Raw genomic sequence first — 20,058 nt, forward strand, 5'->3', positions numbered from 1 at the left:
GCTTGAAGTTTTTATGAGATCGAACACTGTTCCTTAAATATCTTTATACACCATTTTAAATTTTCATTCATGTATGTACTTAATTGTACTTCGACTCAGTGTGAGTGAATGTAATTACACTGTATATACCAGGTATTTAGAGGGGGGAACCATAAATTTAAGTTGGGGCACTATCAACTACCATAATTTCTTGACAAGCCAAAAACTCGGGGGGGGGGGGGGGAGGTCATCATGGTAACTTTGTTTTTTTCCTAAAGTATTCTATAAATCGGCAAAATTACAAATTACCCCCCTCCTCCGCGGTTCCTACGGCCATGATCCTGCAGAGTTGTAGTAGCTGTACTTAAAATTCCATCTGAAGAATATTTTATAAATTAGGTTAATCCTCTTCGTGCTGGATAGCACATAAGGCCGTCACCAGAGACTTCCATGCTGGCCTGTCCTGTGTCCATTTCTGTATCTGTCCCCATGTCCAGCGGTTCTTTCCCATCTCTTTCTCTACAGATCTTCTCCATGTTTCTTTTGGTCTTCCTCTCTTTTTCTTGCCAGGTGGTGTCCATTTCAAAGCAACCCTTGGGATGGAAGTTGGGTGCATTCTACATACATGCCCTATCCACAGCCATTTTCTTCTCTTTATAACTTGAGATAGAGGGGTGGTGTTGGTCTTTTTGTATAGCTCCTCATTTGAGATGGTATTTGGCCAGAAGATGCGCAGTATTCTGCGAAGGCAGCGTGTCTGGAAGGTATCTAGCTTGTTTGAGATGGTTTTAGTAACTTTCCATGCTTCAGCACCATATAGGAGGACCCCAAGCACGTTGCTCTTGAAGATCCTTATTTTGGTGTTTGTGCTGATCTTTGCTGACCTCCAGATGTTTCTTAGTGCAACATACGCTCCTGTGGCTTTTGAAATTCGAGCTAGTACATCTACCTCTGAGTTCCCATCTGTGGTGATCTTGCTTCCTAGATAGACAAATTCTGAGACTTCTTCTATTTCTTCGTTATTTAAGGTGATGGGCTCCTCTGATTTAGTATTGACCTTCATGATCTTGGTCTTGGTGTTGTTGATATTAAGGCCAATCTTCCTTGCTGTTTCTGCTAGTTGTTTTGTTTTTTCTTGCATGTCACGATGGCGGTGTGATAGCAGTGCTATGTCGTCTGCAAAATCCAGGTCTTCTAACATCTCTGTCATGGCCCAAGTAATTCCCGTCCGCTTATTCTTGATGGTTTCTCGCATAATCCAATCAATGCAGAATGTAAAGAGAAGAGGGGAGAGCAGACATCCTTGTTTTACTCCAGTCTGTAATTCGAACTCCTCTGATAAGCTTGATCCACAGATAACTCTGGCATTTAGGTCTGTATACAACATCTTAATGATGGAGATAATTTTATCTGGGATCCCATAATGACTGAGAATTTTTTCTAAGGCTAGGCGATTAACACTGTCAAAAGCTTTTGTAAAGTCGATGAAGTTGATGTAAAGTGGAGAGTTCCATTCATTGCTCTGCTCTAGTATTTGTCTTAGAGTGAATATCTGGTCAGCACATGATCTCCCCTTTCTAAATCCTGCCTGTTCTTTCTGCAGTAGAGGGTCTTCTATGTCTGTGATTCTGTTCAATATCACTCTGCTTAGCACTTTCATCGATACTGAGAGCAGCATTATCCCTCTATAGTTGTTGCAGTTGGAAAGGTCTCCTTTTTTTGGAAGTTTTACAATAAGGCCTGTTCTCCAGAAGGTTGGTGTCTCTTCTGATTCCCAGATGTTCTGTAGAATATTTGTCAAGATGGTAGGTGTCCAGTACTCTTCGGCCTTGAGGAGCTCTGCATTTATCTGGTCAATGCCAGCAGCCTTTCCATTTTTTAATCTCTTTATTGCCTTTTTTACCTCTTCTATACTGGGTGGATCTGTATTAATGTCCAGTATGTTAATGGCTGGTGTTATCAGGACCTCATTTCCTGTATCATTTATATTGAACACTTCCTCAAAATGTTCTTTCCATCGTTTCTGTATATCTTCTTCTTTGGATAAGACATTCCCTCTTTTATCTTTTACTGGTAAATCTGCTGTCTGAAATTTACCTGCTAGTGCTTTGGTGATACGATAGAGGGTTTGTATATCTTGTTTCGAAGCTGCTTGTTCTGCTTCATTAGCTAGTTTTTCAGTGTATGCCTTTCTGTCTGCTCTTGCATTTTTCTTAACTTCTTTGTCTATAGTTCGATATTCTGCTTGGAGCTGGTCTTTTTGTCTCTTTGATTTAGTGGACAGGATTTTCTTTTTCTTTTCTTTTCGTTGTTCTACTATTTTCCATGTGTTCTCTGATATCCATTCCTCTTTTTTCCTCTTTCTTGGGCCAAGTATTTGTTGCGCATTTTCTAAGAGTATCTCATTAAATGTTTCTATATCAATTTCATCTGGGTGTTCCATAAGAGCCTCAAACTTGTTCTGCACTTTCAATTGAAAAGATTTCATAACTTTTGGATCTTTAAGCTTTTGGATGTTAATAGGAGGCGGTCTTTGATCTTTCTTCCTTGATTTCCTTAGCTTCAATTTGACTTTAGCCAGTACTAATGAGTGGTCACTTCCCATGTCTGCTCCTTGCTTTGCAACCACATCCAGGAGGCTACTTCTCCATCTTTTGTTGATGATGACATGATCAATTTGGTTTTTCGTATGTCCATCTGGGGAGTTCCATGTTGTCTTATGGATATCTTTGTGCATAAATATAGTTCCACCAATTATCAAGTTGTTTTCTTGGCAGAAAGTGCACAGTCTCTCTCCATTGCTGTTACATTCTCCTAAGCCTTGCTTACCCATGATGCTTTCTCTTCCTTGATTGCTTTTCCCAACTTTTGCATTTAAGTCTCCCAAGATAAGTAGGACATCGTGAGATGGTGTATTGTCTACTATTTCTTGTAAGCTGTCGTAAAAGGAGACTTTTTCGTCGTCTTCTGCATCATCTGTTGGTGCATAGCATACCACTACTGTAAGTTTGGCAAAGGCTGAGTTGAATCTTGCTGTTATGATTCGTTCATTCACTGGCTTCCATTCTAACAGACTTCTATAAACTTCTTTTGTTGTGATTATTGCTACTCCTCTGCTATGATGTTCATCAGTTCTTCCAGAGTAGAGTATTTGATGTCCTGACACTAGTTGTTTTGATCCCTTGCCTGTCCAGCTAGTTTCACTTACTCCAAGAAGCTCGATCTTGTAATGCTCCATTTCTCTCACCACTTGTGCTAGTTTTCCTGTTTGGTAGAGGGTCCGCACGTTCCAGCAGCCCACTCTACGTGTTATTTTTGGTCGAAGGACATCTCCTATCAGGGTGGGGGATTCACCCGTCATAATATCAGTATCCTGAGTGGTTTTTATAAATTAAGATGTAAGAAAATGCAGTAAACAGGCGCGTAGCCAGGCGTACGTTTGTACGCACAAACGTCCACATCATTTTCCAAAAAAAAGTAAAATAATAAAGAGAGATAGGAGAGGAGAGCGAGACAGGCGTAATATTTTAAAGTATACTCATCATTTTTGCAAATATTTTTTTTATATAAAATCATTACATGTAAATAATTTTAAGAATAGAAAAAAAAAAAACTTAGAAATAAAATACGATATTATACACCTCACTGAAATCAAAAGATTTTCCCGGATTTTGGTTAACTATCGAATATTGTTGAGTTTTTTCAAAGTGTAATATTATTACATTCTTAAAGTGTTTCTCAATTGTAGATTTCACACAATAAAACCCCAGTCGGCTCACATAAAGCAAATGATAATTTTATTTAATGCCAAGAATTTCAATTTACATTACTGTGAATTAACTTCCAACCGTAATGCTTAACTTCTGTAACGATACCCCCCCCCCCCCCCCCCCCCAAAAAAAAAAATTCAACCTAATATCGGATTCATGGGAGATTTTAAAAATCATAATTCAGCTTTATATATAAACATCAAAAAATTAGTAAAATTCAGTTTTAAAAACTGAAAAAAATTATAAGGTCTAAGTACTGACATCCGTAACACTACCTTAAAACCACTAGTATATTATACATGTTTTTATAATTTTTGCTAAACGTTAAAATTACCAGATTTTTGAATATTTATGAACATTCATTTTAAAATGTATACAATGAACATACCCGATAGGTAATGTGCAAGCAAATTAGTAGAAAAGAATTCTTCTGTCTTTATTATTTCAATCTTTAGAGGTGTATATTTTAACATTAATGTAAGCCTGACTATCAGTCAATTACATGGTCTGTTTAAACCAGTCAACCACTCTAACCAACTATCCACAGGCACCTGACGTTACTTATTTTTCTTTGAAGAAAAAAAAATATACACATAACTAATAATATACGTGTATTTTTTTTTTTTATTAAAAGAAAAATAAGTAACGTCAGGTGCCTGTGCAACTACCGTATGTTACCATGCATATTTTGTGGAGCTTCAAAAGTCTAAAATTGTTTTAGTGGCTTCGTCAAACAACGCTATTTGACAGACCCTTTCTTATTTTTGAGTGTTTCTCCGCATTTTGTACAAAAAAAAAATCTCAAACGTGGCTACGTAAAAGTGTTAGATAAATGCTATCAGGACTGGAGGGTCAAATATGCACATCGAAATCGTCGAAAATTCACCAGCTTCCGAGCCCCCACTAGGGCTTCGCCCTGGACCCAATGGGGTCCTTAAGGCGGTACCCAGCCCCCCTGCCTATATTCAGGCGTCCACATCAAAAATACCCTGGCTACGCCCCTGAGTAAAAATGCTTTGAATTAAAATGTATAATGCGTGAATTTCTACATTGCAAATCATTTACTTTTTTGAGAAATAAATAAGGTAGCGATACAAGAGACCCGGCCCTTATAGGTCACATGGGCATCATGCAACAACTTTCCAACAATTGAATTTGGTTCATGTTTTAAACCAGAGGCCAGGACATTTACAATTTGAAAGAGGCACCATTGCTCGTCATAACTATACACTAAGTATGTATAGTTTGGTTACTTAATATCCATAGACAGAGTAGGGGAAGAAAAAAAAATGCATTTCAACTAATCAGTAATATTAAGCAATAATCAGTAATGTCCCCACCTCACAAAAACCCTGACCCTAGGTCTACACATTTCACTACATGTATTTCGGAAAAGGTACCATTGATCATCATAAATGGTTGATTAATATAATGGAGCAGATTTCAAAGAATTAATTCATTTTCAGTATAAATTAGAGCCAACCCTTCCCCCCGTCCTCAACCAGAACACCTGGTCCCGGGCCATGCATGAAAATTACAATTTTCAAAGAGGCACCCTTCCTCATCATAACTTCATTATGTACGTGTTTAGCTTGTTTAATATTCAGAAGCGGAGAAGATTTTCAAAGAATTAATGCATTTTCGCTATATAATCAAAGGGCCCCGCCCTAACACAAGAACCTCTGACCCTGGAGCCATGAAATCCACAATTTTAGAAGGAACACCCTTCCTCATCATGACTAAGTATGTAGTTAGTTTGTTTAATACCAAGGAGCAGAGGAGAAGACTTTCAACAAAGAATTACTGCATGTTCAACTTCACTATATAATCAATATAGCCCCCTCCCTTTACATCAAAACTCCCGACTCTTGGGCCATGAAATTCATAATTTTGGAAGAGACACTCTTGCTCATCATAACTATACATTAAATAGTTAGTCTTAAATTCCCAGGAGCGGAGGAGAAAGTTTTCAAAGAATTAATGCATTTTCATTAAATAATCAATTAAGCCCCACTCTAACACCAGAACCCCCGACCCAGGGGCCATGGAATTCACAATTTTTGGAAGAGGTACTCTTCCTCATTATAACTATGTATTTAATTCATTAGCTTTATACCCAGGAGCAGAGGAGATTTTCATTAAAGAAGTATCGCATTTTCACTATATAATCAATAGAGCCCCGCCATAACTCCAGAACCACTTCCCACTTAGCCAAAATTCTGAAATTGATACAGGTGACTGGTTTTGGCTAAGTGGGAATGGTGTACAGGTAAGGGCAGGGAGAGAACAAAAGAAATTAATTACAGGTGTCCTATAGTCTGTTTTAGAATGACCAGTGCTATGAATTATTTTAAATTCTTTATTTATTATATTTAATTCTTGTTAAAATGTCTTTTCTAATTCTTGATGACATTTTTTTTTAAATATTTTTTTCTATTCCACTTTTTTTTCAATTTATTTTAAAATTTTTTTAATTCTAATTTTTAATTACAGGTTTTTTTGTTGTGTCTTTTTTAAAATTCATAGGTTTTTTTTATTGATTTAACTAAATTAATACATAATACATAAAGAAGCTTATTTTATTTTCAAGATATTTATTTTAATTCTTTAATTCGCCATACTTAGTAAAGTGATGCATAGTATCTGTTTTTTTTTTCTTCATTAGAATTAGTTAAAAAAAAAAAAAAGAACATTTAATGAATAATGATTGCTTTAATCCTAGGATTTCAAACAGAATTAATGTCAATTATTTCCTTTCTGGATACATTAATTACATCAATTATCAAATAGATAGCAACATAGGCAAAGCATCACAGGGCACTTTTATTTATTTAATCACTAATTGCATTTTGTTTATTTACCTATGGTTTGATAATTATCAACAATTTTTTTCTGTAAAAACTTTATACAAAATAGAATCTATGATAATTAACTATTTCTTAAATATTTCTATATAGATTTTTATCTATTCAATAACTTTTTTTTTTTCATGTATAACTAATTTCTTTTTTTCTTTCTTAATTTCTTTCTTCACCATTTTTATTTAATATCTATTTTTAAAAAAAAACTTTTTTTATTGATATTTATTTAATTATTTTTTTTATTTATTTATTTAATTTTATATATTGTTATTTTTTTATTTATTTATATATTTTTTAATTAATTAATTATTTTTTTATTTATTTATATAAATATTTAAATATATAATTTATTTAATATTTACTTATTTATTTTATTTTATTTATTTAATTTTTTGTTAATATATATATATAAGTAAATAGGTGAAAATTATAGGTAAATTACAGGTAATCAGTCTAAAACAGACTATACACAGGTGACCACTCAGGTGTGAAAATAACAATTTTGGCTAGGTGGGAATAGGAATTTCAGAATTTTGGCTAAGTGGGAATAAACCCCTGGGGATATGAGATTCACAATTTTGGAAGAGACACTCTTGCTCATCATAACTATACAATAAGTTTGTTTGTTTAATACCCAGGAGAAGAGAAGAAGATTTTCAAAGAAATAATGCATTTTCACTATGAAAACTATTAAAGGCAGAGATTTTAAGCACCGCCTTCAAAAATACCTGGTGTGGGTAGCCCTGTCAATCAAGTGCGTGAAGGTCCATCATTGGATGCTGGAACTTGATTGACACTTACTTACTGGTCCCTGTGTATACCCATGGGGGCAGGGATCATAAAAATTCACATTTTTTTTTTGTTCCCCTTCACCCATAGATACTATATGCCAAAGATTGAAAATGGTTCAGTGGTTCAAGAGGAGAAGCTAAAAATGTTCAAAAGATTAGGACCGACGTACGACGACTGACAAAAAAACAGATAGCAATACTCAGGTGACCTAAAAAGGGGGAGGGCTACATTATTGCAGGTAAATGAAATGGTAAAGTTTTTAATTGCATCCTGTTAAATGTAAAAGATAAAAGTGTGTCGAAGGGAGAGGCTTGAACTGTACTTAATATCATCCTGCAGTTCTCTAACAAATACCGGAAATTTTACATCCTATCAAATATACTTTCACTTTAGCGTGCATGCTTAACTTCCTACTATTTTTATCAACCAGAAAAGAAAGGTATGTCAGACGAAGAAGATTATATGTCCGAGAGTTTCTTGCAAAATCTCGTGGATAAAAGACCTGGGCTTGTGTTCTCTTCAAAGACATCACGAGCGCATAAGCAGGAAAAGAAGAAAAGGGAGAAAGATGACCAAAACCGATTCAAACCCAAGAAAGTTTTAGAGACAGAAAAACGAGAAGAAGGTTTAAAATCTGCCATTACCAGTGATAACAAGGGGTTTGCTTTACTTTCGAAAATGGGATATAAACCGGGTATGGCTATTGGAAAGAAAGGTGAAGGTCGCTCTGAACCTGTTCCCATTGAGTTAAAGGCAGGAAGAGGGGGGCTTGGCAGAGATAATGAAGTCAAGAGGAAATTAGAAGATTTTAGGGCGAAGTCGGCAATAGCCCAAGAAAAAAGACAAAAAGTCATGTCAGAAGCAAAACAGAACTTTGTTGGTCGGATGAGTAATAAGTTTTCAGAGCAAAGAGCAAATAGCGATTTGTATAAAAGTCAGAAAGTGTGTGCTGATCTTGATGCACGGATTAATTTAGCGGAACCAGAGAGGCAATTCTTTTGGCCTGATTCTTACAAAAAACAAGATGAAAGTGATGAAGAGTCCAATGAATGTGAAAAGACTGAGGAAGATTCACTCTTGAGTAGTGTAGAACAATTGGAAATTTTAACAGATTATCTAAGAACAAGACATTTATATTGTGTTTGGTGTGGGACTGCTTATGAAGATGCACAAGATCTAGAAACCAATTGTCCTGGTAACACAGCAGAACTTCATGATGATTAAAACTCTCAAAGGATGAACAGTCTCTATACAACATTTGTAACATGTACATTCAGCTTTAAAGATATTAGGTTTATTTTTGAACACTAGAAAATAATGATTATCAAAATGACTTGTGTACATTTTATTTCATTGTTCATAACTATACATGTTATCATAAAATAATTTTGCTCTACATGAGAAGAGAAAATAAAGATACACTGTACCATTTCGCATGTTAATATGCAATATTTAAATTTTAAAAGTGCAGTTTCATAAGTTTTAAATCAAAATTATTTCTTTGGTAGATATTTCTATTGTATTTGTTTAATCTGGTTTTGTATTACCCCCAATTTTTTTTTAATTATTCCACATCTTCTGTATTGACAAGATTGACTGGTATTTGCTGATATGTTGACCTCGGTGAGACCAAATTATCCATCGGAACTAAATCAGTAATATCTTGATATATACAGGATGATAGTCTCTCGGCTCTATCGTCAATAAAGAGATTGGAAAAATCCAAAGTTGTATGGTAAAAAACATTGGATTCCCTTATATTGTTAAGTTCTGTATTGGGTGGTAATGTAAAGATATAAGAATGTTCTCTTTGCTGCTTTAATCTGAAAAGTAAAAAAAGTATATTCAAATATGTAAAGGCATATTTACAATATGTTATAATGTGCTGTCAGAGATAGCCATAACATTTTTTCTTATGTCTAGCATATATGTACGTATATTTTTTATTTCCTTATTTTTATTTGATAGAAGAAAAAATGATTTTTAGAGCAGATATAGAGTGCAGATGTTCATGGTATAAAAATATATCTGTGCATTAAAATGACACAAGTACACTTGTTAAACTATTTCAGAAGAACCTGAATTATTATTTGTTGAAATGGAATAATATGTGAAAAATAAAAAAAAATCTTTTAAGTAGCACTTCTGATAAAACCCAATTTACATAAAAAAAAAAAATACTCGCATGAAGGTATCAATCTAATAGAAATGTTGGTACTCATTAGTACATACTAATTACCTCTTTTTCCTCTCACGCAAAAAGGCAGCAAAAACAAGCACCAACAGGAAAACTAAAATGGCAATGCAGAGTTCCCGGATGTACCTGAAAACTGTAATTTTGATTATTATTAAATCAAATATGCATATTTTTATTATATAGTATGCAAATCTCAATTCATGTTTGAATGAAATTATGAGAGTGCAGTCCTAACTGCACAGCATTTACAGATACACTAAAAATGCTTTGGCAATATCAAACGTATTTGTAATTTTTTCATTATGAGGAAAAAACAGACAAACAAGCAATCAGTATGGGAAAATTTGTAGTGATGTCTAATTGTATTCTCTGTTTTTAACCTCGCAGTTGATAATAAAATGCACTTGTTAGTACCAATGTTTTCCTCTTCCTGTGTGCTGTGTAAGCATGCTTTGGGCGTAAAAGCAGCTGTTGGCAATGAGACTATGTCTAAAAAAAAAGGAAAAAAAACTTAAACGGTTAATGGCATTCATATTATTACATTCATTTCATTCTTGATAAATAAAAAAAAAGGTCTTAAAAAGTTGTCTTATAACCTTCGGTGACATTTTTCACGTCTGTAGATAATTTTATAATGGTGATTATTTTTGTGGTCAAGTTGTTCTGCGTTGTGTTGGCTGTAGGGTTGAATTTATTCAATTGGAAATCTTTCGCAGAATCATCCGTAGTAGTAAAATTTTCTTCGTGGTAACCATTAGGAGTGGACAGAACTTTCGCCGCCGTCATATCAGTAACACTTAAAACGCTCTGAGTAGTTCCAGCTGAAGTCATGCTTAATTCTTTTGAATCTGTAATAGATTTTCATATAAACAATTATGCATTAATTAATTCTTTTCTTTCGATTTCTAAGCGCGACTTATGAATATTCTTTGAAAATGGAGTATATTCACTTGATGAACACCACTAGTAGAAAATTATTTTTCGTCAATAGTCATATACAGCCAAACCTGGTTATATAGACCTCAAATCTAGATACTCAGTATCCGAGATACCTAAGGGAAGAAAAGTTGTCTTCAAAATCACTTCTTCCTCTGTTATTAGAAGGTCGTGAGTTCGAGCTTATCTTAGAGATCCGTGTTTGCTCTGCTTCAAAATTTGTATTGTTTAATAGACTTTTGAAATTTCATTTTTTGAAATGAATTGTTTCACACAACTTTAAGAAGATGGGGGATAAGGCGGGCAGAATGCCTATATCGCGACAGATAAGAAGTGAAAAATTTAATCTTAATTATATCCAAATTTTATATCATATTTCACCTAATATTAAAGTATACTTAATGTAAAATCTCTATAATTAACAAAAATCTCACAAAGACTGAAAATATTTGCCAATGAAAAAGCATACACAGACTTTAAAGCACAAAAACGATCATTTTTTCATATTTTAACAAAATTTTTCAATATGAGTGGGTCTTCGCTCCATTTTTTGAAAGATAATCCTAAAAGTTTGTGATAAAATAAATATTTGTTGGTTTACAGAAAATGGAGCGAAGACCCACTATACCTTAAAAGTACAATTTTTTGACAAAACATTCGCATCTTTCCGAGAAATACTTCAGGTGCATTAAGTCAAAGGTCATATCACAAACATGATTTAAATGCCCTCATGTTCATGAGCCATGTAGCATAGTGGTTAGCGCGTTAGTCTCAAAGCAGTATGATACTTCGGTATTTTATTGCTGGGGTTGGAATCCCATGTTTACCATCTAAAATTTTAGAAATGGAATTTTTTAAGAGATTTATTTTCTCTCAGAAAATGTTTTTTTTCTCTCTCATAATTTCATTAAATTCAATAATGAGAAGTAAATTTAAATACTCAATTTACATATCAAATGTGATTTCTTAATATCTGACGCTATAGGCATTCTGCCCGCCTTATCCCCCCCCCCCCCCCCCATCTTCTTTAAAACTCACCTAAGTATTTCATTGCAACTTCGAAACTTCTCACGGCATGCCGGGGAGGGGGGGGGGGTTACAGTCAAAACTTAAGCTACGCCTAGAATGTAAAATTTTAATGCACAACAATCTTTAAAATCTTACCATTGAATTCATGACATTCCGTATTGTTACAACGCCTGCTCTCTATATCTAGAGGATTGCATTCCTGGGTACAGTTCTCACAGTTCCTTACACGATGTTGTGTTTCACTACCACCGCAGTAGGTCGGACATTCTTCCCACGAGGACCACTCACAACCCTCCACCGACGGAAAACAATGCAGGAGTAACCCCACCAACCATAAATATAATCCTGATAATGCCAACGGTAGTTTAGGAAATCTAATGTTTTCCAACTTCGGCATAGGTAAACGTGTTCTGACTGAATCAATTACATGTTGAAAATGGCATGAAAGTGTATTAATATATTCCAAGGAAATGAGAAAGAAATTCATTTGCACTGGTCATAATATAATAGACCTGCAAATGTCACAGGAAAGGGAAAAATATTTAATTTACCGGTACAATTTCCTTTTTTATGAAAGGTACTAGTGAAAGAGGGATACTTGGGGTCATATGGTGCAATATATACCTGAATTGCAAACGACATTGTCAAAAAATATTCATGGTTCAAAATAGGCTTTCATACGGTGGTATATTCAGGACACGCAATTATTTTTTTTTTTAAAATACCAGAAAAAAATTATCTTGTGAAAACGACATAATTATCTTGTGAAAACGAGATATTATCTTGTGAAAACGACTTATTAACTTGTGAAAACGATTTATTATCTTGTGAAAACGAGATATTATCTTGTGAAAACGACATAATTATCTTGTGAAAACGAGATATTATCTTGTGAAAACGACATAATTATCTTGTTAAAACGAGATATTATCTTGCAAAAACGAGATATTATCTTGTGAAAACGAGATATTATCTTGTAAAAACGACATATTATCTTGTGAAAACGAGAAATTATCTTGTGAAAACGACTTATTATATTATCTCGTTTTCACCAGATAATATCTCGTTTTCACAAGATGATAAGTCGTTTTCACAAGAAAATATCTCGTTTTCACAAGATAATTATCTCGTTTTCACAAGATAATATGTCGTTTTCACAAGATAATTATGTCGTTTTCACAAGATGATAAGTCGTTTTCACAAGATAATATCTCGTTTTCACAAGATAATAAGTCGTTTTCACAAGATAATTATGTCGTTTTCACAAGATAATATCTCGTTTTCACAAGATAATATCTCGTTTTCACGAGATATAATCTCGTTTTCACAAGATAATATCTCGTTTTGACAAGATAATATCTCGTTTTCACAAGATATTAAGTCGTTTTCACAAGATAATATCTCGTTTTCACAAGATAATATCTCGTTTCCACAAGATAATAAGTCGTTTTCACAAGATAATTATCTCGTTTTCACAAGATAATAAGTCGTTTTCACAAGATATTATCTCGTTTTCACAAGATAATAAGTCGTTTTCACAAGATAATATCTCGTTTTCACAAGATAATATCTCGTTTTCACAAGATAAATATGTCGTTTTCACAAGATAATTTTTTTTTCTGGTATTTAAAAAAAAATAATTGCGTGTCCTAAATATACCACCGTACTTTCAGATCCATTTCTTTCACTTTTTCTGATCATGCAAATTATGCTTCACAAACTCTTTTTGTCGGACGATATCTCTCAATTGATAAACTTTTTAACAAAAATAAGTTTATCAACTGTTTTACAATTGAATTATTACATTTACATTACCCGCATTATTCTGGGAAAGTTAAGAACGCATACTATTAGTCACGATTTTGAAATAAAACCCGGATAAAAAAAATTCTGAACGCATCTGAAAATGACCAGTATAATATTAGTTCAGAACTTATTAAATCTTGCCCACTTCATCTGTTATATCCCCTTCTTTATTAAACCAATGCAGTGAGGAAAGGGTCCTACTTAGTCTAGCCTTTCAAATAATTCTTATAGACCAATAAAATCATTTTTTTTTCATGTGTTAATTGTGTAAAAATTCTCTTGAAATATTTTTCTAAGTACTCATCGTGCTCAAAATTTCATGTAAAATGGTCTACTTTGAAGTTATTCTCGGTTTTGAATACACCCTAACTTATCAAATGATATGGTCATGTTTAAGTACATCTCAAGTATTTTATCGATCTTAAATTACATATATCCTGCCTACGTCAATTACAAATAACACACGTAGATTGTGCTCATAGAACAATACTTCAACAGACCATTGATAAAATAAAATAATAATAAAAAAACCAAGTATCTCTCTCAACACCCAATCATCAGTTAAGGACATACACAATGTACCTTACCTACTGATAATTTTTTAAATATAAGATTTATATAGTGCCATCAAATGTTCATAGACAAAAATATCAGCGTGCATTACCAGGGGTTTTGAAAAGATATCAATTAAATGAAAATGATTGTATAATTTAATGAAAAATATGCAAAAATTACTAAACATATTTTCTCAGTGTTTTGTTTATCCAACTTTTTTAAAAAGAAGTGCACAATAACATATGCATGTATAGACAATAAAATGTAGCACACAGTTCCTTCAAGTACTGGACTCTTCAACTCCAGGGAAAAATGCAATTAAGTTCAAACTATGTTGTGTATGCCTTTAATTAATCAAATATCCCAGGGTCCAATTCTATAGGTTTAAAAATGTTTAAAATCACGTGTTCAAAATGGGGATCTTGTAAATTGGGTTCTCTTCATTAATATAGTTAAGGGGTAAATCCAATTCCCTGTTTTTTAAGGATAAAAAATAAAAACATTGGTCTTAGTCATAGAACACTTTATAATTATCCACTCTCAAAGTAGACGAGGGTATATAGCAACGTATTCGTCTTTTTGTGTCATGTCCTTGTGAAATAGATTTGATGTCATTTGCACTGGGAAAGATATCCAATGCTCTCTCGATTTATAGATATGCCCTTTGCGAGGGCTCTGCTTTGCACTGCCCTTGTAATTTTAGTATATTAAAAAAAACAGTGGAGAATGCATATTTGAAGATTAATGGTGACAACTGAATGGAATTAATATGTGGCTATTCAATCCACAAATCTTATTCAAACTATAGGGAAGTGCAATAGCTGCAAATACAACTGTACAAAATACTTCAATATTTTATTTATAGGAGTTGAATTAAAAATAACACAGAAAGACAGCTTATCTACAAAACCTAACTTTTAAAAAACATGTTTTTAACATAAACATATATTCCATCATTGGTTTACATAGAAACTTAGAAGAGCATATGCAAACTAAAACTTTTTTATTGACTGTACATGAAGACTGAAAAGTGCTGATCACTTTCAAATGAAAAGTCGATATAGTATTTTTGTAGCAAAGTGTCTTTTTCAATCATCAAAGTTAGTTTCTATCACACCATTTATCTATCACTTGCTTCTGTAAGTAGCAATATAGAAGTTCAATATCTTTCCTTGTGTATTTGAATGCTTTTTGACTGATAAATCTTCTGTAACCACTTTTATGTTCATATGTGTATTCTACAAGATAAATCTGTAGTCCTTGTACTAACAAACCAAACAGAGTTCCACACTTGTCAAGGCTTAACAGCATTTTAAGATGAAGTTCCTGTAATTTCCTGCTTTCAAGTTCAAAAACACTAGCCACATCAGCTATCAAAACTACAGTATTCCCGATAGTAACAGAAACATCTGGTGTCACTTTCCGAGAAGTTTTCTTCAAGTCAAATGCAACTGTGTTCTGACTTTTTAACAACATCTTGTATTTCTCTTTAGAACTTAAGTCTGTGTTCATTTTGTATTGATCAACATCACAAGAGTTAGGCTGTTCTTCTGTGGGGCCTTTCAAGATGTACCCACACCGATCCAGGAAAGTATCGGATCCTGAGGTGGAGTAAGTTACATTAACATCGTCTATTCCTGTGAACAACATCCTAAGGAAAGCTGCAGTAAACAGTTTCCCTCTCAGATCCTGAAAGCCCTGCGCTCGGGCCTCCCAGTAAAGATCTGCAATGGCAGAGGGATGCACTGTAGAATCTTCTGTTTGATTGGGCTGAAAGATTACAAATATAAGAAAGTCTAATGGAACTGGCCATGAAAAGTTTTCAGGACAAACAGACAAGTATATGTAGATATGATTAGGAAAATTCATACATGACTACAAAGTGTGTTCAATACAATCTTTTTTTCCGAATCAAGGTATTGTCAAAACTTTTAACTACAACATTTTAACAAGACTTTGATATATTTTTTTTTGATACAGAAACAGTTGGAAAAATAAAAATAAAATAATAATCTATTCCAAGAGTTTTAATGTACTTACTGAATGCAGATCCAGCATGCTCTGTGAAGATTCTGGGATGTCCGCTAGTTGCGCTGCTTTATATGCCATTGTCAAATGATGAATATCTGTCATCACTCTCTCATCCGTTAGTAAATCTGTGTCTGTATTCTAGAAGAAGATTTGAAAATATCTTTGAATTGTCATTAATTTTCTGCAGAAATCTTCCCGATCATACTTAATATACATGTAAGGCATATAGTGAGTTAAAACATAAAAGAGATTCTGCAGGAAAAATGTATGTCTACCATGTCTACAGTATATTCATAAGAGAGAAATAGTATAGAAAATTTTGTTGGTTAAAATTCTCAAAATTTATTTTCAGAAATACATGTAAATCTGAAAACACTTGACATATTAAATTGTTATGTCACAGCTTTACATCACTTTTTCTAAAATAAGACTTATTTTTCACAGTAATACATTGCATTTAAATCCTTATCCTGAGTTGGTTTTCATACAAACCTTTTGATACCAGTCATAATCTCTCCTTTCCACTGGACTGAAATAGAACCAGTCATCAAACACATCCCTGGAGTAGTACATCATTCCCTCCCCGGCCAGAGCTGTAAACACTACCTCCTCCGTCTCTCTCACAAGGAAACCTTAATTCAAATAAACTTGTAGTCAAATTCATACTGAATATTGATTAGAGATCTAAACAAAAATTCTAATACAAGTTTCAAATTAAAAATGGATGATGAAGCCCTCTTAACATTTAAAAGACTTTAAAGGGGGAGGAAATAAGCACCTCCTTCAAATTTACCTGATCTTAGTACCCCTGTCAATCATCTGAAATTAAGCCTCGGATTGGATACTTTGATTTGATTGACATTTAGTTTGCTGCTGCTGTGTATATCTTGTGTACCTTGTCTGGAGATCGGACCGACCATCGAATTAACTTTCAGGCTTTTGATGCCTACCGCACATGCCAACGTGATATATTGTTCTTTTCTTTTTTAATTCATAAGAATATGCCATAAATATAATCAATCTATCAAATAATTAAATAAATGACAAGAAAAATCATGGCTATATAATATATATAATAAATTTAATTTTAAAAGAGAGGATTTCATATCACGATCACAATCGATAGTTTTAATTTCCGTGTAAAAACATGAGTTAACGTAAATTTATTCCTCCATTTATTAACAAAATAAACCGACCTGCGTTTGAAGCTAGTATCATGGAATTAACTAAAATTATTTTGTAAGACAAGTATGACAACATTGTTCATGAGTCAAGCGAATTTATTTTTATAAGACAAACCTGTATGTGTTGCTTTTCTTCATGACATGGTGATGAAGTAACGGTATAATAATAAGTTTTAGAAGAGAAATTAGTCGGAATGTAACATTTTGCATTGCTTTGTATTTAATGTTTGAAATTAATAATGAATCCCGAAAGAAAAAAAAAGATGCAGAAGATTCCATTCCCGTTTCATAGCTGTCGGGAAATCAACCCCGGTCTGAAGCCCTGGCCATTTTTACAGACCATGCGTTATGGGAAAATCAAGTAGGGTTTATCTTAAAAAGATATTTATTTAGACAAAAATATTTCTACTTCAACATTTTATTCTCAAAACATCGTTTCTAAGTTTCATTGTTATTTACCGAGAGACTGTTTTATGATTCACTTTCTTCTTTCGTTTTGCGTAGACGACGTGTAATTTGAATTACCCGGTACTCCCCTTTTTGTCGCCAGATTACAACGACAGATTTTGGTGCTAAATGTATTTTCATTATAACACTTCATTAAAAAACACACTGAATATAAAAAAAAATGTCGAATTATTAAAAACATCAATTATTTTAAAAGAAATAAATTGAGAAGGATTCTAACTGCAACAAAAAATGGTTTATTTCGCATTTCAATTCATGAGCTAAACATGAAAAAAAAAAAAACCGGCCTTGGTTTACAAAGTCGTAGGAAAACACATACAGGTAATACACCCAGGTAACATCCTGTGTATATAGGTAGTATACACAAGCCAGCGTCGTTCCCTCGGGGCTTCTCAGCCGCTTCGATTAAGCTCCACCCCACACCAAACTTACCTGAGGAAAACCGTATGGTTAAAAACCTCGGCCTTTAAGAAACATTTTTTATTACAAATTTGAAAACAGTTCTCATCAGGAAGGCCTCCTGTTACTCTTACGTACATGTAGTACTAAGATATTTATCAATGGCAGGTTCAGAGCATGAAGCTTAAATTAATGACCTGTACAGTAGGATATTGGCATATTTATGAGATAAAGTAATATTCACCTTCACTTAAGTCCTCCCAATGAACAAGCATTGTTCTCTTCATTGACAGCTTTTCCCTTCTGTGATTCGAAAAAATCCTGAAAGCCTTTTTCCATCTTTTAGTCTGAAACAATAGGAAAGCTAAATACCCTGTATGTAAATGTCTAAACATTATTAAACATTTAACAAAATTCTTTGTCAATTTAATTATTATTCACCTCTGACTGCATATAATTCTTTTAATTTCCATAATTATGACAGACACATGTACATATGATAGTGTTCAGAAATTTATGACCCCCCCCCCCCCCGTTTGAAAAGCAGGAGGGTATATAGTTATCGGTATGTCTGTCCGTCCATCTGTCCATACATCTGTCCTTCTGTTACCCTTTCAGATACTTATCTTTTATCTGCAACTCCTCTCATACCACTGAAGGCAATTTGCTGAAACTTTCACAGAATCTTTATTACATATTTCCATTGTGCACCTCCTATTTTACATTTTGATCTGACCCATATTTTGAGTTTCCCACAACAAAACATGGACACTCCCATTATATTCATATGGGAGGCGGGGGTTTCATTTAGTTAGCTCATTGCTCACAGTGCCTCTAGTTTAAATTCATTTAACAAATTTGACAATGCATGTATGTAAATCAAACATGTATTTTTTTCTTTAGCTTTTATTTCATTTTAATAGAAACTCCAGTCTTTATTCTTTTTTTCTATGAAAACACTGGTGTTACAAAAAGGACGTACTGGCCTTTGGAATATTATATACCATAAATGTTAACTTAGATCTACATAAACAGATAAATATCGTTTACATATAATTATATCAATCTCATTCGAGTTTTGAAATCTTCGTCTGTAACAAAGTTTTAAGTGAAATCCCTCTGTATACTAGAACATGGCGAAATACCTTTTCCTGAACTCAATGTTTATCCTTTTTTCAGAATTTTACCCTATACTATAGAATTTTAGATATAAAGATACAAAAATGTTTGTTGTAACAAAATAAAGAGGTGACAATTTAAATACAAATGTAAAATCTTCGGTCTTAGTCAAAATCTATAAAGATTAAAACTTTTACAACTTACTGTTTCTTCAGTTTCGTCGTCCGAAATAGATTTTCTTCTCAGACTTCTCTTTTCTCCAGTGTTTGACGCCATTTTTAGAAAATTTGGTTTTCCGAGCCCGATTTAAAAGATACCGTTAAACAAGTTGACACGATCATTCGGTGTTTTCAACCTTTTCCTATTTATTTAAAAATATATTTCCACTAACAAATAATAACAGATGTTGTGTTTGATAGTTAACTTTAGATTAACATTACATTCCGACTGTAACGAGAGAATGTAATTAATCTAAACTAAAAGTTAACTATGTCTGACCTTCGACTGAGGACATAGGCGGAGTTAATTGTAGTTTTACCAGTATGAGTAATAAGTAATAAAGTAATTTTTTGGACACTGATATATTGTCAATATTGTGACAAAATGTATGAAGATAAAGAACAGAGTCTCTCAAAAATAAATATTGTGAGCATTGCAAACATGGACCACTCCGTAACTTAACATCAGAGATGGAATTAGGTGCCATGGAGCAGAAAGCATCTAACGACAGCTTCCTGTCATTATCAAGTAAACGAAAAAAATCCGTAGGTATTTCAATGTTAAAATAATGGCCTAACAATTTAACCACTTCTGTGCCACAGGGCCGATTTTGGGCCGATCACACAGTTGCGTAGAGTGCCACGGGGCCGATTTTGGGCCGATTTTATTGAAATGAATTTTGACTATGTATTTCTTTTACTTCTATTCAACGT

The 20,058-nt window shown here is 33.5% G+C and overlaps 3 protein-coding genes across 4 annotated transcripts; 1 reads left to right on the forward strand and 2 right to left on the reverse strand.

Moving 5' to 3' along the window:
• The first annotated feature begins 7,805 nt into the window (after positions 1-7,805).
• LOC134267805 (G patch domain-containing protein 11-like) lies at positions 7,806-8,756 on the forward strand. Its single transcript, XM_062750011.1, has one exon. The coding sequence runs from the start codon at positions 7,844-7,846 to the stop codon at positions 8,624-8,626; it is 783 nt and encodes a 260-aa protein (XP_062605995.1). The 5' UTR covers positions 7,806-7,843; the 3' UTR covers positions 8,627-8,756.
• A 210-nt stretch (positions 8,757-8,966) lies between these two features.
• LOC134267806 (uncharacterized) lies at positions 8,967-11,916 on the reverse strand. Its single transcript, XM_062750012.1, has 5 exons — positions 11,700-11,916; positions 10,196-10,447; positions 10,014-10,088; positions 9,642-9,732; positions 8,967-9,225 (listed from the first exon to the last, which is right to left on the reverse strand). The coding sequence occupies exons 2-5, from the start codon at positions 10,428-10,430 to the stop codon at positions 8,967-8,969; spliced, it is 660 nt and encodes a 219-aa protein (XP_062605996.1). The 5' UTR covers positions 10,431-10,447; positions 11,700-11,916.
• A 2,850-nt stretch (positions 11,917-14,766) lies between these two features.
• LOC134267807 (uncharacterized) lies at positions 14,767-19,426 on the reverse strand. Of its 2 annotated transcripts, none has more exons than XM_062750013.1 (5): positions 19,331-19,426; positions 18,252-18,354; positions 16,449-16,588; positions 15,966-16,094; positions 14,767-15,695 (listed from the first exon to the last, which is right to left on the reverse strand). In XM_062750013.1, the coding sequence occupies exons 1-5, from the start codon at positions 19,400-19,402 to the stop codon at positions 15,027-15,029; spliced, it is 1,113 nt and encodes a 370-aa protein (XP_062605997.1). In that variant the 5' UTR covers positions 19,403-19,426; the 3' UTR covers positions 14,767-15,026. The 2 variants fall into 2 exon arrangements, with proteins under 2 accessions (XP_062605997.1, XP_062605998.1); XM_062750014.1 differs by having other exon boundaries at positions 19,327-19,397.
• Between the last annotated feature and the right edge of the window lie 632 nt (positions 19,427-20,058).

The sequence above is a fragment of the Saccostrea cucullata genome, unplaced genomic scaffold (assembly GCF_032062105.1).
Source record: "Saccostrea cucullata isolate Sc308-1 unplaced genomic scaffold, CSIRO_AGI_Scuc_v1 ctg9330, whole genome shotgun sequence".
NCBI lineage: Eukaryota > Metazoa > Mollusca > Bivalvia > Ostreida > Ostreidae > Saccostrea > Saccostrea cuccullata.

Excerpts from the sequence above, each read along its gene's own strand:
- LOC134267805 (XM_062750011.1), top strand. The coding sequence starts at position 7,844 with ATGTCAGACGAAGAAGATTATATGTCCGAGAGTTTCTTGCAAAATCTC.
- LOC134267807 (XM_062750013.1), bottom strand. The coding sequence starts at position 19,402 with ATGGCGTCAAACACTGGAGAAAAGAGAAGTCTGAGAAGAAAATCTATT. Across the intron at positions 18,355-19,330 it reads ACGACGAAACTGAAGAAACA|ACTAAAAGATGGAAAAAGGC; the intron begins GTAAGTTGTAAA and ends CTATTGTTTCAG. Across the intron at positions 16,589-18,251 it reads TTGGGAGGACTTAAGTGAAG|GTTTCCTTGTGAGAGAGACG; the intron begins GTGAATATTACT and ends ATTTGAATTAAG.
- LOC134267806 (XM_062750012.1), bottom strand. The coding sequence starts at position 10,430 with ATGACTTCAGCTGGAACTACTCAGAGCGTTTTAAGTGTTACTGATATG. Across the intron at positions 10,089-10,195 it reads CGTGAAAAATGTCACCGAAG|ACATAGTCTCATTGCCAACA; the intron begins GTTATAAGACAA and ends CTTTTTTTTTAG. Across the intron at positions 9,226-9,641 it reads TTGCGTGAGAGGAAAAAGAG|ATTAAAGCAGCAAAGAGAAC; the intron begins GTAATTAGTATG and ends TTTACTTTTCAG.